General features: G+C 44.4%; 1 protein-coding gene and 1 long non-coding RNA gene across 3 annotated transcripts in view; both read left to right on the forward strand.

The window, feature by feature from the left end:
• The first annotated feature begins 2,154 nt into the window (after positions 1-2,154).
• LOC121699575 lies at positions 2,155-3,472 on the forward strand. Its single transcript, XR_006026987.1, has 4 exons — positions 2,155-2,336; positions 2,448-2,576; positions 2,787-2,878; positions 2,991-3,472. It is a non-coding gene; the product is annotated as an uncharacterized LOC121699575 (long non-coding RNA).
• A 1,650-nt stretch (positions 3,473-5,122) lies between these two features.
• mapk3 (mitogen-activated protein kinase 3) overlaps positions 5,123-18,443 on the forward strand; it is a 30,867-nt gene continuing 17,546 nt past the window's right edge. For both annotated transcript variants that reach the window (XM_042081807.1, XM_042081808.1), the window contains exons 1-3: positions 5,123-5,584; positions 7,516-7,698; positions 12,765-12,954. In XM_042081807.1, coding sequence (XP_041937741.1) covers positions 5,373-5,584; positions 7,516-7,698; positions 12,765-12,954 — 585 coding nt within the window. In that variant the 5' untranslated portion in view covers positions 5,123-5,372. The remainder of the gene's footprint in view (positions 5,585-7,515; positions 7,699-12,764; positions 12,955-18,443) is intronic.

The raw sequence follows: 18,443 nt of genomic DNA on the forward strand, positions 1-18,443 counted from the left end.
ATCCTTGTTTGATTTGTAAGTTATTGTTTCAGATCATATCTGTTTAGAATGGTCAAAAAGCAAAACACATTGCAACAGAAAAAATAAAAACATAAATGTTGGCAAGTATGGTTTAAGGCTCATGTTCACCTAGCATTTAGCCTAATTAATTAATTCTCTTATGTCATGACTGTCATGCCCTGTTATATATTATGTATGAAGTGACTTACAGCATGACTGTCATGCTCTGTTATATATTACGTATGACGTGACTTAAAGCATGACTGTCATGCCCTGTTATATATTAGTATGAAGTGAGCCTGCAAAGACAGTTAACATGAGGCTGCATGTCATCTAAGTAAAGTAGGCCTTAAGTAAACTTTGTTATTTGATCAGGAAGTAGTCTGGTTATTCGTCTCCCTGACGAGAATGTCTCAATCCTCTGAACCCAAAGCCAATAGATATCCACCCTGACAAGACCGAGGCTGGATCTGCAGTGATGGATGTTTGAGAGCCACGAGCACTACATAACATCATAAGGACTACAGTACATAACCTCTTTCTATAGGACTGCGTAACCTCTTTCTATATGACTACATAACCTCATTCACTAAGGTCTATTTAACGTCAGGACCATCACTAGACAATTATGGCTGGGGGGGTTAAGTCTTCCCAAAACAACCACTGATAGCCAGTATTTTGGACAATGCTAACAGAGATGATAGCCAGTCTTATGGGCAATGCTAACAGAGACACTGATAGCCAGTCTTTTGGACAATGCTAACAGAGACTATAGCCAGTCTTTTGGACAATGCTAATGGAGACACAAGCCAGTCTTTTGGACAATGCTAACGGAGACACTAGCCAGTCTTTTGGACAATGCTAACAGAGACAGCAGTCTTTTGGACAATGCTAAGAGACACTAGCCAGTCTTTTGGACAAGGCTAACAGAGACAGCAGTCTTTTGGACAATGCTAACAGAGACACTGATAGCCAGTATTTTGGACAATGCTAACAGAGATACTGATAGCCAGTCTTTTGGACAATGCTAACAGAGACAGCAGTCTTTTGGACAATGCTAACAGAGACACTGATAGCCAGTATTTTGGACAATGCTAACAGAGACATGTCCCAGATAGCAAGCATAGTTGGCCCGATTCTGGCTGAGTGCTGGCAATGTCGGCTGAGGTCCGAGTCGGCTGAAGCACAGTAAACACAGTCGGCCCGACACTGTCGGCGGAGTTTCAAGTCGGCTGAGGCACTGTCCCCTTGAATGGGCCGATACTGACAAGCAGTAGTTGGGCTGGTTACTGTATTTCTTATTTGGCCCGATTGTGGTTCGACGGGCTACTGCCAGTGTTCGAAGCAATTTCGGCAGACGGATTTCATACAGTGTGTGGCCCGATACTTCAGGAAGGAGCACTGATCAGTATCACGGCTGTTGGCGGCAAAAATGAAACATTTAACGACACTAAACGTACATGGCCCAATTCTGTAAAGTGACTGTTGGCCCATTAGCTACCTGTGGAAGAGCCATAAGCAGAGCAACCGTTCAGTTTGAAACCAGGGCGGCGCGAAACTGTCTCGTTTTGGACACTGGTTGTGTAAGTAACATAACTTTACATTTACCTGTTATTGCATGTAAATTACTATGAGTGTACGTATTATCGCAGCAGATATATTTCAAGCAACTAGCATAACAAGAATGGGTGTTTCAAGCTAACCTCCTGATTGACGATGACGAACACTGAAGCTAGCGGTTATGACTTCTGTTGGCCTAATTAACGTTAACGTCAGTGTTGGTGGTTTTAGTTAAAAAAAATCAGTGCTGTAACGTTAATGTTAGCTATACTTGCACAATTCTGTGGTTAATTGTGATCGAATTATTTCAGAAATATACAGCTTAACAATTAACCAGCATTGGTTGACTTGAGGCTAGCTAGCGATTGGTAATTGGGAATCTCTTTCTCTTATGCTTCAATCAGGACTGAGACTTTATTGTGTGTGTATGTGTGTGTGTGTCTGAGAGAGAGAGAGAGAGAGAGAGAGAGAGCTCTCTCCTGCCTGGTAGCAGGGTGGGTCCTGTCCTGGTCATGTAGCTGATAAAAATCAGTAGGCATATTTTAAGGTCATTTAGTGTTTTGTACTGGGGGTTTTTTTTGGGGGGGGGGGGTTAATCATGTTGAACACATACTAGGCCCCTTCATTAGCCTACTAATTGTGGCTATAACTAATTTAAATGTACACCTCTGAATCCAGGCAACACTGACCAGAGACCTGCAATCCTTTGGATGAAGAAGGCTACATTTGTGAACCATTTCTTGTGTTGGTTAAACAGGAGACATGAAGAGTTCTTGGTAAGTTGTACATTGATTTAATAGAATTTGTAATACATTTTTGTTTAGATGAGCCAAATAATAGGAATCAGCTTTCATCTAGGCCTGTGTTTTTTGATGTGTAATTTTTAGATGCTTTTGGTTTGCCTCATCCATTATGTCGGAAAAGAACAGGAGTGGGGAATGCACTGTTGACTGCATGGCCAACTGGAGCACCCACAAGGCTCTTGTGAAGGAAGTCAACAAGCTCTTGTGCTTCAGGTGTGTATACAGTATGTGTTGACAAATATCTCTTGCACTTGGTAATTGTCATTGGTAATAAATTATCATTTAACAACCACACAATGTCTTGTTTGCCCAAAATAACTACCAGGGAGGTGTTACCAAGACAGCTGCAGAGTCGCAAGACTTTAGTAATATTTTGTCAGACAGTAAAGGATAAATAGTTTAATGTTTTTTCCCCCTGCTAAGATTACATGCTGTCCATGCATCTCAAATTGAGAAGGATGGATAGAAAGAACTCTTTGACCAACCCCCAACTGAGAGAGCTGAGGTGGCTATCAGTAAGTATATTTGAGTGGACAAATAGAACTTCTCTGACAAATGACATGTTGAAATCTTGCTTTAGACCTCATAATGATCTTGTAATATATGTTCTTTTATACCTTATTGCAGTTTGGAGACACCCCCCGACTGCTAGTGCTGCTGAAACAGGTGCAGGCAACAAGGAAGCGCAACAGAAAGAGAAGGCAGGTGGCAAAGGTTGCTGCTGTTGAAAAATACTTTGAGAGTGAGTGTGTGTGTGTGTGTGTGTGTGTGCGCGTGTGCGTGTCTGTAGCTGAGTAGGTCATGGTACATGGTACAAAAATACAGAATTTAAAGCACTAACACTACACTTAACTCAACCCACAACTACTGACAATGGAATAACTCTTTTAGAGAAAAGTGTGTGTATGTGAGTGAGGGAGAGAGACAGAATATTTCTGTAAATGTTTAACTATGTTAATTTAGAATAATTTATTTCTTTGAATCATTATATAATTTTAAAATGTTTATTTTTAATGAAAGATGTAGATTTTTGTAGATAAAAGTAGCTTGTATATTTTAACTGGTTAAACTTAACTAAGCTTGTATCATTTTAAAATGTTTGTTTTATTTGCAAGGTTGTGTTTGGTAAACTTGTTAATAAAAGTAGCTTGTGCTTTTAATTACTAGTTCTGGATTTCTGTTTATCTTCAAGTACTTTTGGTAGTTAATAGGCCACATGTGGCCCGGGGACTCAGCCGACATTCAGCCAACACTCAGTCAGATTAGTTTTATAGTGTGTGGGCCAGTACAGGCCCGGGGACCAAGCCGGCATTCAGCCAACACTCAGTCAGATCAGTTTTATAGTGTGTGGGCCAGTACAGGCCCGGGGACCAAGCCGACACTCAGCCAACACTCAGCATATCAGCTTTATAGTGTGTGGGCCAGTACAGGCCCGGGGACCCAGCCGACACTCAGCCAACACTCAATAAGTCATTTTACTGTGTGTGGGCCACACCTGCAAATTCACACAGCAAATTCACACAGTGTCAGTTATCTGTGACTGGGCCATTTTTGGGCCGGGGACCAAGCCAGAAGTGGGCCAACACTCACACTACCCTGGAGCAAGGTAGTGGGCCAGAGGTGGGCCGGTCAAATTTTGCTATGTGGGACTTAGCCAGTCTTTTGGACAATGCTAACAGAGACTCTATAGCCAGTCTTTTGGACAATGCTAACGGAGACACAAGCCAGTCTTTTGGACAATGCTAACGGAGACACTAGCCAGTCTTTTGGACAATGCTAACAGAGACAGCAGTCTTCAAGTCAAGTCGAGTCAAGTCGGCTTTTATTGTCAATTTCTTTACATGCACTGGTCATACAAAGAATTGAAATTTCGTTTCTTACTTTCCCATGCAGACATAGACATGCTTTAAATACAGACATAGACATACTATGGACATAGCCATAGACAATAAACATTAAATTAAAGTGCAAGACTGAAATATAGAACATGTATGTATCAAAATAGAAATATGGGACATATATATAAAACAAAAAAATAGAGGTAGTTGTGTTGTATATTTCTATAGTCTTAACAGTTACATGAAGTTTAAACTTGTGCTTGTGTGACCTGTATATTTACATTGATATGCAGTATGCAGTAATTCAAGTATATCAGGCTTGATGTGAAGCAGCAACACGTTTGGCTGCGCAGTCACAGTGCAGTTCCACATGGCGGTGTTGGGGGGGGGGGGGGTTTGGTAGACAGGATCCTAGTTTCCTAGGTTCCTGGTTGGCTGGTGGGTGGGGGGGGCTGTCAGTGATGGGAGAGTGGGTAGAGTGTTCAGCATCCTGATTGCTTGGTGGATGAAGCTACTTGCCAGTCTGGTGGTGCGGGAGCGGAGGCTCCTGTACCGCTTTCCAGAGGGCAGGAGGCTGAACAGTTCGTGTGCAGGGTGGGTTGTATCCTTGACAATCATTAGTGGACAATGCTAACGGAGACACTGATAGCCAGTCTTTTGGACAATGTTAGTGAGACACTGATGGCTTAAAACTAAGGCCTGTTTATAAGATGGGCATGCTGGTATAGTCACCACCATGATATGAGCAACAGCATCAGCCAGGCAGATGGCCTTGCCCGCAGTTGTTCTCTCTTTCTCTATCTATCTCCCCCCCCCCCCCCCCCCTCTCTGCAGGAAACTCGAGCTGGCCACTCGGGGTTGGCACGGACACGCCCACTCACGGGCACTGTCTTCTCACCACGAGCATGCACGCTTGGATCACTTTAGCACGCGCACACGCCCTGAGGTTGAAGACGGATCCGCGTTCACGTACGGAATCCGTTTACATACACACTCACTCTCGCTAGAGAGAGGGGCCCGCGCACGACTCCTCTTCCACTGTCAGCGAAGCGAACCCTCCAAAGAAACCGCGTTCATCCCGCTGCTAGTAAGTCTGCATTCCGTCTGCGAGACACACCGGGACCCCCTCCCCGCCGTAGCTACCGAAAACAGGCCGTCGCCGTAGAGCAGCATGGCGGATTCCAGCAGCAGTGCGGCTGCGGCCGGAGCCGCAGGCTCGAATAACAGCGCCACCGGGGCCGGTGGAGCGGTCGCGCCCGGGGAAGCGACGGGAGCCGCTGGATCCAAGCCTGGCCTGGAGTCGGTGAAAGGACAGAATTTCGATGTTGGCCCCCGCTACACCGACCTCCTGTACATCGGGGAAGGGGCCTACGGGATGGTCTGGTAAGCGGGGAAATGGTGTTTGTGTTTGTTCACATCTTGAAAATCGCAGATCTGTCTGTCGAACTAAAAAGGTGTTGGCTGGTTAGCAGCCTATCCAGGCTTAAAGACGGAAGACGCGGATGTAAACATTAGCAAAGGGCCTTATGCTCGTTATTTCGCAACCTCATGGAGCATCTTCCCAAAGGGTTGTTGCTGTACTCGGTGTCATGTAAACAGCAACAGATTGCAAGGAAAGCATCCATTAAATGCTAGCGAAAATAGCTAGCTGGCCACCGAACTGTCATTTTGATGCCTGTCCGCTAACTAGCTCACTAAGTTAGCTGGTTAGCACACGGACAGAATCCCCGTTTTCATCTTGCCCGTTCGTCCACCGTGGTGATCGGATCTCGCCATACCGTTTTAAGTGGCAGGGAAATGTGTATGTGTAAACAACAGTGACTGATTGATTTGGCCATTGCCTGCATGCTAAGGTGCTAACTAGTAGTAATGCTCATGTTACTCCACGGCTAAATAGGCGTGGTTAAGAGGTTGCCAAATAATTTTTTGATACAGGAAGTGTTTGAGTTTACTGCGCAGCAGCGTTCGGTCCACAGAACCCTGCCTAGTGTCTCTCCTCGCGCGCACTCTCGGCGGTGTTTATAAATATTTGTGTCGTTCGTAGATAGAATGTGGTGGTTATCAACTGGACACGTTCTTTCGCCACAGGAAGTTGGTTAATTCTCCTTGCTTGCACAACTGCGCAAGGATGAAGCTCAAGTCAGTTTGTGGTGCAATAAGATCAGCTATTAATCTGAAACCTTTTGTGTCGGGGCCTGTGGGTTTATGTTCGCCTGCTAGTCATCTATGCAATTCCTTCATGATTGGTTGCCTGCACGTAATAACCCTAACACACACACACACACACGTCTCGTCACTTGAAATCTACATGTAACCACACCAAACGTTGCTGCTTTATACAGCTGTAGAAATTATTTTAGTTTTATGTAAAAGATGTTTGGCTGTTTGTTTGCACAGGTCTTTGTGTTTGTGTATGTGCACGTGTGACAAACGGAACAGACCGAGGTTTGTTCTAGAATGGGTCATTTCAGGGAGATTTCTGACAATTACTCTTTGGTCCAACAATCACCATACAGAGGATATAGTCCTCCCTTCACCACCTCTCTCTCTCTCTCCCTCTTGCCCTCTCTCTTTCTCTTTCTCTCTCTCTCTCTCCCTCTTGCCCTCTCTCTCTCTCGCCCTCTCTCTAGCTCTTTCTCTCTCTCTCGCTCTATCTCTCTCTCCCTCTATCTCTCTCTCTCTCTCTCCCTCTCTCTCTCCCTCTCTCTCTCTCGCCCTCTTTCTCTCCCCCCCCCTCTCTCTCTCTCTGTGTAGGTATGTAAGGCATGGCAGTGAGTGGGGATAATACAGAGGCCTATTCAGATTCTACACCCTGACCCTCATCTGTGTGTGTGTGTGTGTGTGTCTGGGGGGGGACCATAAGTGCACCATAAGAAGTCTCAGTAGTGGGTGGAACAGTGATGTAACCTGACCACTCCTCCTGTACCTTGCCCTACACACACACACACACACACACACACACACACACACACACACACACCTACCCTTCCCCAAGGCGTCACTAATAAACACAGTCATCTCCCCCTTCCTCACATGAAGCTTGACGATCAGGCCATTCGATCACCATACACACATACACACACACACACCCATAAACACTCACACTCACACACACACACACACACACACACACACACACCTACCCTTCCCCAAGGCGTCACTAATAAACACAGTCATCTCCCCTTCCTCACATGAAGCTTGACGATCAGGCCATTCGATCACCATACACACACACACACACACACACCCATAAACACTCACACTCACACACAAACACACACGCTAAGCTAAGAGGCGGTGTTTGTGTGTTTCAGCTCGGCGTTTGATAACGTGAATAAGATCCGGGTGGCCATTAAGAAGATCAGCCCGTTCGAGCACCAGACCTACTGTCAACGCACCCTACGCGAGATCAAGATTCTCCTCCGCTTCCGCCACGAGAACATCATCGGCATCAACGACATCCTACGCGCCCGCCGCATCGACTACATGAGAGATGTGTATCCTTAACGCTCCACCTGTGTGTGTGGGTGTGTGTGTCCTTCACTTTGGAAGGGAAAAGAATATATAGTTGTGTACAAGTGTATATGATTCTCTACAGCGCCTCTTAATGGACTAAATAGGAAGTACACCCACCGTTAGTGTCATGTTGACAAACATGTCTTAGCTTCTGGTAACAAAATAACAAATGTACAAAATCAACAAAAATTGAGCAATAGTAATAATAAAATAATAATAATAATAATAAAACAAAGGCTTCATCCACATCAGTGGGCTATACTACGAATCTCGATTAGTGGGTTAGCGAGGTATGTTGCGCTCAAATCCAGGGTATGCTGTGACACGAAAGTGGCAGTTTCAGCGTCGCTGTATCACCATGGTGTCTTATGCTGTCAACCAAACCTGGTCGGGAGGAGGTTATGTGCTAAGGTATAGCTCAAATCGTGTAAAACTACCGCCCACTGACCAATCAATTATCTTGAAAAACCAAGTTCTCACGTGTAGGATTCTGTCATATATCTTACAGGAGGAGCTCCGCCTCTCCAAACATTTTGGATATCGCAGGCACTTTAACAGTCTTGTGCGTGCAAATATGCCACTCTGTTATAGAATAGACACAAAAAATGATCGCAGTGTAGATCAAGCTATCGCTCATAAATGCAGAAGTTATTGTTTTTAAATAGAGGCGGTCTTGTGCGTCTCCACGTTTCACAATTGGCAACGTAATCCCAACACCAAGAACGCACACAGATCTGAGCTGAAAGCCTCGTTTGACAAATATATCACATAACTGCTATCGTAGTATCACTTAACGTATACCCCTGAGTCAAGGCTTTGTGTAGCCTAGATATGTCTAACGTGCTTCGTAGTATACTCTGCAGGTGTGATGATGTCATGAAGTAAGCGTCACCTAAGGGTGAACAGCCCTGCTTTTAAAATGCCAAACGGTGTGTAAAGCAGAGAATGTGAAATGAGTTTGGCACGCTTGCGTTTAACTGAGTTTGGCACGCTTGCGTTTAACTGAGTTTGGCACGCTTGCGTTTAAATGAGTTTGGCACGCTTGCGTTTAAATGAGTTTGGCACGCTTGCGTTTAAATGAGTTTGGCACGCTTGCGTTTAAATGCTACAGATGGTGGTGGTGCCAGTGTGGAGGGATTCAGGGAAAAAAACTGTAAACATCAAGTCTATTTGGGTTCTACTGCCATCTAGTGGACAGAAACCGCCTAAGATCCTCTTAGAGGAGCCCAGGACCCTGGTGTTAAGTAATGCAGTGTTTCCCCTAGAACCTAGAACCTAGAACCTTTTCCAGCAGCGTTGCTGTTAGTCGTAGGAAGCTACCACCCCTCCACCCCGAAAGAAAATGTTGAAAAAAAAATTCTCCTTAAATGATGACTGACTTCTGGTGGATTTTGGATTTTGTCGGAAAAAAATTAACAGATTGAGAGTTACAAATATGACATAACCATCAACACAGGCATCTGCTGTGAAAAAAAATATAATTTACAAACTCAAAGCATGATTATTGCAGGACTTGAACTGGACAGGATTTATTCATGCGAAGCGGCGGTCAAATAGGTTTAGTCAGATTTTTTTTTTTTTCACATGGCCAATTTTCCGTCAAGGATTCCCGGGTCACTGAAAGATCGGGGTACACGGAACTTGGTGGGCATGTAGCCCCACATGGATAGCATGGAACCATCGTTTTTCGTTTTGATTTGTAGCGCCCCTCCTACATTCGCAGTAATCATACGTATGACACATACTCACACAGTAGACATATGTACGCATGCATGCACATGCACACACACAGGCACATACACAGGCACACACACAAGCACATGTACGCACACACACACACCCACACACACATAAACATAAACATGTACATGCACACAATTAAAGAATTTCTCAGAATTATGAACAGGCAAGATGGGGGTGGGGTTGTATAAAATGTATTTTACATGTGAAATCTATGAACTATCATGTTTTGGTACTTGTTGTCTAGCAGATACCAGTGAGAATTGAGTGTGCATAATGCAATCCAGTGAGACAGTTAGAATCATATACAGCGGGGAAAATAAGTATTGAACACTTGTACAAACACAGTATTGAGCATTTTTTTTCAGTAAGTATACTTCCAGTGAGGCTATTTGCATGAAATCTTCACCAGACATTAGTATTAACTTAGGTAATCCACACATAAAAAAATCCAAACATTAATGTCCATAAGTAGAGTTATGAGCAAAAAAATCTATACGCAGTTAGAGAGTAATTATCCCTCATATCTGTGCAAATTAATATAAGATGGATTAGTACATATTAATGAGCTATAAAAAGGTTTTTCATTACCAAGGTGTCACACAAGAAACATTTCATAATGGGTAAAAGCAAAGAGCTCTTCCAAGACCTTTATTGGACCTTTATCTTCCAAGACATTATTGTTGCAAAACATATCAGTGGAACTGGTTACAGATGCATTTCAAAACTTAAGAATCATCCAGTAAGCAGTATTGGAGCCATTATCTGCAAGTGGAAGGAACATCACTGCATCATCAATCGGCCATGCACAGGATCTCCTCACAAGATTTCTGACCAGGAAGTCAGAAGGATAGTCAGAAGTGTAGCCTAAGAGCCAAGGACCACTTGGAGAAAGACTTGGAGGCAGCAGGTTCAATTGTTACAGAGAAAATCATAGGTAATGCACTCCATCACCATGGACTCTATGCACACTCACCCCGCATGACTCTATTACTGAAGAAAAACATGTCGAAACTCGTTGAAAGTTTGCTACACAACATTTGGACAAGTCATACTACCAGGGGCGTCGTTAGCTATTTAAAACATTCGGGGCTAGAGCACAGAAGTTAGAGTTCTTTTTGTCTGGGGGTTCGGGGGTTTCTCCCCTGAGAGATTTTGAAAATCGGGCTGATGAACATGCAATTTTAACCTACTTTGAGAATGAAAAGGAAGGCCAATCGTAATGACTCACGTCACGGCATTCTGAATATTTTGATGTTTAAAGACCGTATAAGGAGAACGTCTCTTCTGCCAAAGTGCACCACACACAACACCCAAAATATGACATTAAAATAGCCTGTAGAATAAACATCGTCATGCACCTCTGTCAAGTGCACAGGTGTGAGCGTTCGTCTCGGGATAAACATTTGGACGTCATCCCCTTCAATTAATGGGCTATGGGTGCCTTGAAAGCAATGCATTTGGGTTGTGTATCACAAACTTTTGCCCAAAGAAAAAGTTCCATTCTGTCAAAATCAAGCCCAAAATGCATTGCTTGGAAGCCCCCTCAAACGAGGTCAGGTTTACCATATTTACTGCGCATGTGATTCAATAGTAAATCACGATATATTGAAACTGAGCTGATGGAAATGTCCTCCTGGGTTGCGGGAGATGATGACACACTGTGAGTTTCCACTTCTTGTCCCTGCTCTGCCCTTTTTTTCTCTAAAGAAACTTCTAATATCCGTTTGTCCTTCTGTACACTTATTTCGCTAAGGCTACAGTAGTTAGTAGAAGCACGAAACAGCAATGCGTAATAGCGTAGAGGATAATTGAAATTGCAACATTTTGCAACAAATGATTCTAAACCTGCCCAGATCACGTCAGATTTTCTTGCGCTGCCGTTAATGCACACAATGGACACAAAACACAAAAGTCTCTTCTACGGGGCTATTTATTTAATTCACGATTAGAGTTTTTGTTGTTGACGGCCCATAGATCCGGGGCTATCCCCAGAGGATCTGGGGCTATAGCCCCGAATGCCCAGGTCTAACGACGCCACTGCATACTACACACCATATTTGGAGGAGAAATGGCACTGTGCATCACCCTAAGAATACCATACTAACAGTGAGGTTTGGAGGTGGAGGCATCAAGGTGTGGGGCTGTTTTTCCATCTCATAGTACTGGCAGACTTCACACAGTTTCACAGAGCGATTTTTCCTAGGAGAATCTTGCCATCCACCAGGACGATGAGTATGACACGTGGCTAGACCTTCCAGCAGGACAATGATCCAAAGCATTCAGCAAAGGAAACTCTTAATTGGTTTCAGAGAAAGGAAATCAAGGCCCTGACTTTAATCCAATTGAACAATTTTGGAAGTTACCTAAAGATCAGGATTTACAAGTGGGACCCCTGGAATCTTCAATATTAAAAGATTATCTGTTTAAAAGAATGGGCCAAAATCACACCTGAATACTGCAACTGATTAGTTTAGTCATACAGGAAATGCATTGAAGCTGTCATTACAAATAATGGCTTTTCCACAAAGTATTTAAGAAATTTTAGTAGGCGTGTTCAATACTTTTTACCTGTGGCATTCCACTTTTTTACTCATAACTCTACACGTTAATACTAATGTCTGGAGAAAATTTCATGTGAATAGCCACACTGGAAGTATACTTACTGAAAAAAATGTTGTCGTTCAATACTTATTTTCTGCGTGACTTATTTTTGTGGAAAAAATGTGCTGGACTGGGCGGCAGTCATATTTTGTACCGCTCTGCGGTACATGTAGTTTACATTATTGGTAATTATTACTTACATTATTATTAGAAATTGAAATGAAACAAAAATGAAATGGCATGGCACAACACAGAAAATTATTATTTACAATTAATTACAAAAAATGAAAGCTTACCAGTGAGCTCTTACTATGTAGAATGTATAAACTTCTTTTTCATGTCATTACACTGTACTGGTGCTGTGCAAGTGGAATTGAGTGCCTGTCCCTTTAAGGCCGTGACGGCCCGTGAGGCTTGCTTGATTCTCACGGTTTTACTATAAGCTAACTTAGTAGCGTTGTTATGCATCGTGCATAAGGATATGTGGATGAAATAATAATGTTGTCCATGTCATTTGTTAAAATAAACGCTCAAAAACCTGAAAAAACAACTTGAAGAAAATCTATCTTGGATTATAGGAGATATGTGTCCTGTGCACACTCACTCTCATACACGCATTATCTCCTTCAACACACACACATACACAGAGAGGTAGTGTGGCTTTGGTGCTGTGGTATGTGTGTCCTTGACCGCGTGTGTGAAGCTACATCGTGCAGGACCTGATGGAAACTGACCTGTACAAGCTCCTGAAGACGCAGCAGCTGAGCAACGACCACATCTGCTACTTCCTGTACCAGATCCTGCGTGGCCTGAAGTACATCCACTCGGCCAACGTCCTACACCGCGACCTCAAGCCCTCCAACCTGCTCATCAACACCACCTGCGACCTCAAGGTACACACACACGCACATATACACACATACATGCACGCACATACATACATACATACATACACACACACGCACACACACATACATACTCATACACACACACACACATACATACATACATACATACATACATACTCTCATACACACGCACATACATACATACGCACGCACACACACATACATACTCATACACACACACACATACATACATACATACATACTCTCATACACACGCACATACATACATACACTCATACTATGCACATACACACACACTCATACATACACTCAAACACACAGCTGCTCATCAATACCACCTGTGACCTCAAGGTAACACACACACACACGCGCTCATACATACATACATACACTCATACACACGCACATACACACACACACACTCATACACACGCACATACACACACTCATACACACGCACATACACACACTCATACACACGCACACACACACACACGCTCATACATACATACATACATACATACGCACACACGTTCATACGCACACACGCTCATACATACACACACCTACTCATCAATACCACCTGTGACCTCAAGGTAACACACACACACACACGCTCATACATACATACATACACTCATACACACGCACACACACGCACGCACACACACACGCTCATACATACATACATACATACATACATACGCACACACGTTCATACGCACATACACACACACGCGCACACACACTCATACATGCACACACACTCATACATACACGCACACACACACTCATACACACACACACACACACATACATACACACACACTCATACACACACACACACACTCATACATACACACACACACTCATACATTCATACATACACACACACACACGCTCATACATACACACACACACTCATACATTCATACATACTGTTAAGACCACCAGGCTCGTTTGTGGTGATTTTAACATATGAGACCACACGTAGATAACCGTTAACAAATGTTTATTAAAGTAATAATGTAGGGCAAACGTAAACTACAGTCAGTGTCCATAAGATGGTGGAAAAATAAAGATGTAATGTAAGTCAGGGTACAATGTAAAATGCATTCTCAAAATAAAAGCAACGCAGATTCTCCTGGAGAGAAGGGGACCCCGAACCCAGCCAGGTAGCCTCTTTATAGCTGGATCCCTGATCAGCTGACTAGCAGCTGACTAGCAACACCTGTGCACTGACTCCGCCCTGCAACACATAGAAAGAGAGACAGGCAAACAAACAGAGACCAACAGTATCATAACACCTCCCCCCATAAAGACAGAGGACCCTCAAAGAGATCCTCTGTATAACCACATAACCCCTCACCAGTACTCTGCCACTAGGAAATGCACTACCATGTGTAGGAAAGAACATAACAGAGGACAGACAAGTTACAGCTGTATCACTCACACGGGGCACGAGACAATGTGTCCGCCCACACATTGTCAACCCCCCGAATATGCCTAATCTCCAGGTTGTAGGGCTGTAGGAACAATACCCACCGCATCAAGCGTTGACTAGGACTCTGCAAGGAATGTAAAAAAGTCAGGGGATTATGATCAGAATAGACCACAACTGGAACAACACCCCCTCCCACATAAACATCAAAAAATTGAAGAGCCCAAATCAAAGCTAAAGCCTCTTTTTCTATGGTTGAATAATTGACCTGGTGTTTGTTAAATTTGCGAGAGAAATATGACACAGGTCGCTCCACCCCTTGGTCATCTGTCTGTAATAGAACTGCCCCAGCACCGACCTGGCTGGCATCCACTTGAATCTGAAAAGGAATATTCAGTCGCGGAGCCGCCAGGACCGGTGCCGTGCTCAACAAAAGTTTGACATTATCAAATGCCTTCTGGCAGACCGAAGACCACTCGAACGTAGTCTTACCCTTCAACAAGTTAGTTAGTGGAGCCACAACTGTAGAAAAGTTCGGACAGAAGTTTCTATAGTACCCCACCATTCCAAGAAACCTCATCAGCTCCTTCTTGGAAGTAGGGGGTGGAAAATAGTCAATGGCTTGCACTTTAGCCCGGACTAGTTGTACTTGTCCCTGTCCCACCACCTTCCCCAGATAACTAACAGTGGCCCTTGCAACCTCACACTTGGCCAAGTTTATGGTTAAATGGGCGTCAGCCAACCTTTGAAATAAGGCACGGATGTGTACTACGTGGTCTTCCCACATATCGCTATAACAAACCACATCGTCCAAATAAACCGCACACCCTTCCAAACCGGCAACAACTTTATTCATCAACCGCTGGAAGGTTGCGGGCGCATTTCGAAGACCAAAACTCATAACATTATATGAGTATAGCCCAAATGGAGTAATAAATGAAGAGACTTCCTGAGCACGTGCAGACATAGGAACCTGATAATACCCCTTCAGTAGATCGAATTTACTCACAAACCTCGCCGCCCCAACCCGGTCGATGCAGTCTTCCATCCGGGGCAGTGGAAAAGAGTCAGGCTTGGTAATGCTGTTTAATTTCCTATAGTCTGTACAAAATCTATAAGTATTATCTGGTTTGGAAACCAAGAGACATGGTGAGGCCCAGCTTGAACTAGATGGCCTCGCTAACCCATTATCCAGTAAATACTTAACCTCAGACTCCATAAAACTAGCTTTGTCCAGAGAGACCCGATAATAACGCTGTCGTATAGGGCAAGCATCACCTACCTCAATATCGTGCTCAATCCAGTGTGTGCGTGTGGGCGTATCTGAGAATAACAAAGGGAAATCAGTAATCAACTGCTTCACCTGTGCAAATCTCTCCTCTGACAAGTGGCCAAGAGAAGACTCCAACTCTGCCAACTTCTCAGAGTTCCTAAGCCGGGGTTGAAACACACCGTCATCAGGCGCATTCACATCCTCCTGTGTATATGCTGCCACCATACCAGAAGTGATTGAATGAACTTTCCCACTGACTGCCGATACTCCTACTGGCCTCACCCCAGTATCTACTCCCTCCCCCACCACAGAAGACCGACAAAAATAAGGCTTCAACAAATTGATGTGACAGAGTTGAGTAGATCGTTTCCGATCTGGGGTGGAAACCAAATAATTCAACTCAGACACCTGCTTCACCACAGAGTAAGGGCCAGAGAACTTTGCGAGGAACGGAGAACCTGGGATAGGCAACAAAGCGAGCACCTTATCCCCTGGACTAAAGTGTCTTTGCACCGTTTTCTGATCAAACCAGGTCTTCATTTTCCTCTGGGCTTTAGCAAGGTTCTCACCGGCCATTCTTCCCGCTAAAAACAACTTCCGGCGGAACCCACTAATGTAGTCGATAAGATTTGACGGTGGCTCCGTATTTTCCAAGTTGCTTTGCAGCACTGCTAAGGGTCCACGCACCTGGTGGCCAAATACCAGGTCATTGGGACTAAACCCTGTGCTGGCTTGCGTGACCTCACGAGCTGCTAAAAGAAGCCATGGAAGACCCTCCTCCCAATCCCTGTTTAACTCTGTACAATAGGCCCGCAACAGTGCTTTCAAGGTCTGGTGCCAGCGCTCTAAGGCCCCCTGACTTTGAGCGTGATAAGCACTGCTCCGTTGATGTGCAACACCTAACTGCTTTAAAACCTCTCCAAAAAGGCGTGAGGTAAAATTAGAACCCCTGTCTGTCTGTATAGTTTTTGGTATGCCAAAGATGGAAATAAATTGGGACAACGCCTTAACCACCGACTTAGTTGTAATAGACCTCAATGGATATGCCGCCGGATACCGGGTACACTGACACATTACTGTCAAAAGATAGACAGAACCAGACTTTGAAGGACTCAATGGACCAACGCAGTCCACAATTAAATGCTCAAAAGGTCTCTCAACCGGTGGTATTGGATACAAGGGGGCAGGTTTTATAACCTGATTTGGTTTCCCTGTTAGCTGACATGTATGGCAGGTTTTCACAAAATGAGCAACATCTTTTTTTAAACGGGGCCAGTAGAAATAACGCATGACCCGGTCATATGTCTTCCTGACTCCCAGATGGCCAGACAGTCCACCATGGGCAGTCTTCAAAACAAGGTCACGAAATTTGCTAGGCATCACAATCTGATAAACAGGGCTAGCTATGTCTTGGTCACTGAAGGATAACCATTTACGCACCAACAGGTCATCTTGCAGAAAATACCCCGATAGACCGTGACTAACCTGTTCCCTAGACTGAACAGATGTAAACAAGTCAACTAGGCCTGAATCCTCTCGCTGTGCCACCACCAGTTCACTGCGCGACAAAGGAGCGGGCAAAGGTGGCAAACAAATCAACTTTTCTGACTTACTGCCCATCCTACTAGAAACCACCTCCGAAGAACGGCTCATAGCACGAGTCACTGCACAAGATGGGAAAACGTCAGGAAACTCAATGGCACAACTATCAGAACCAGATACAGATGGAACATTTCTGACAACAGGAGGTGGCGTCACATCACGCCAAACACGTCCACCCGCCAAATTATTCCCCAAGATTACATCTACGCCTTCCACAGGCAGCGATGGTCGAACAGCTATGGTCACTGGACCCTGCACCAACTCTGACTGCAAAACCACCCTATGCAAAGGAGCAGAAAAAACCTGAAGTCCAATGCCTTTAATCAAGACACTGCAACCGGTGCTAGACTGCGGAGAAAAAGGCAAAACAGACTCTAAAATAAATGATTCTGAAGCGCCTGTATCGCGAAGTATCCGAATGCCCACCTTTTTGTAGCCGTCAACCATAGAAACAAAACCTTCAGTAATGAATGGAGCATAGTCACGCTCAACATCCAGGACTTTTTCAGGTACCCAGGACTCGATGTGTCCCCTAAGGTTACTCATTTTAGACGCCAACACAACTGGCCTAGCCTCCTCTGATTGAAGTGGGACAGACCCCTCTGCCTCACCTGACTGACACACACTGGCCAAAACTACTGGCCTCCCAGAGTCATACTTCTCGTCTGACCTTTTCCGGGAACGCAACACCGGACACTCATTTTTCCAATGCCCACGCTCTAGACAATAATGACAATTGGAATCAAATTCAGTTTTAGACTTTGAATTGAACTCAGACTTGGACATGGCAGAGCCAGACCCAGCACCAGCAAAGAACTTTCCCTGACGTGGTTCCCTATAGCCAAACTCACCGCGGTAACTAGAGTCTCTGCTGAATGTCTTGTGGGTTAACACAAACTCATCCGCTAAAACAGCGGCCTCAGCCGGAGTCTTTATCTTATGTTCATTAATGTAAATAGCGATCCGATCTGGAACAATGCTTTTAAATTGTTCCAACACCATCAAGTTGCATAAAGCATCAAAATCACTCACACCCTCTGCTGCCAGCCAACGATAAAAATGAGTGCCTAATTCTCTGGCTACCTCCACGTGAGCCTGCTTCTCCCCTTTCCGCCAACTCCTAAAACGCTGGCGGTAGGCCTCGGCCACCAACTCATACACTTTTAAGACGGCTTCCTTAACAGACTTATAAACTTT

The sequence above is a fragment of the Alosa sapidissima genome, chromosome 24 (assembly GCF_018492685.1).
Source record: "Alosa sapidissima isolate fAloSap1 chromosome 24, fAloSap1.pri, whole genome shotgun sequence".
Taxonomy (NCBI): domain Eukaryota; kingdom Metazoa; phylum Chordata; class Actinopteri; order Clupeiformes; family Clupeidae; genus Alosa; species Alosa sapidissima.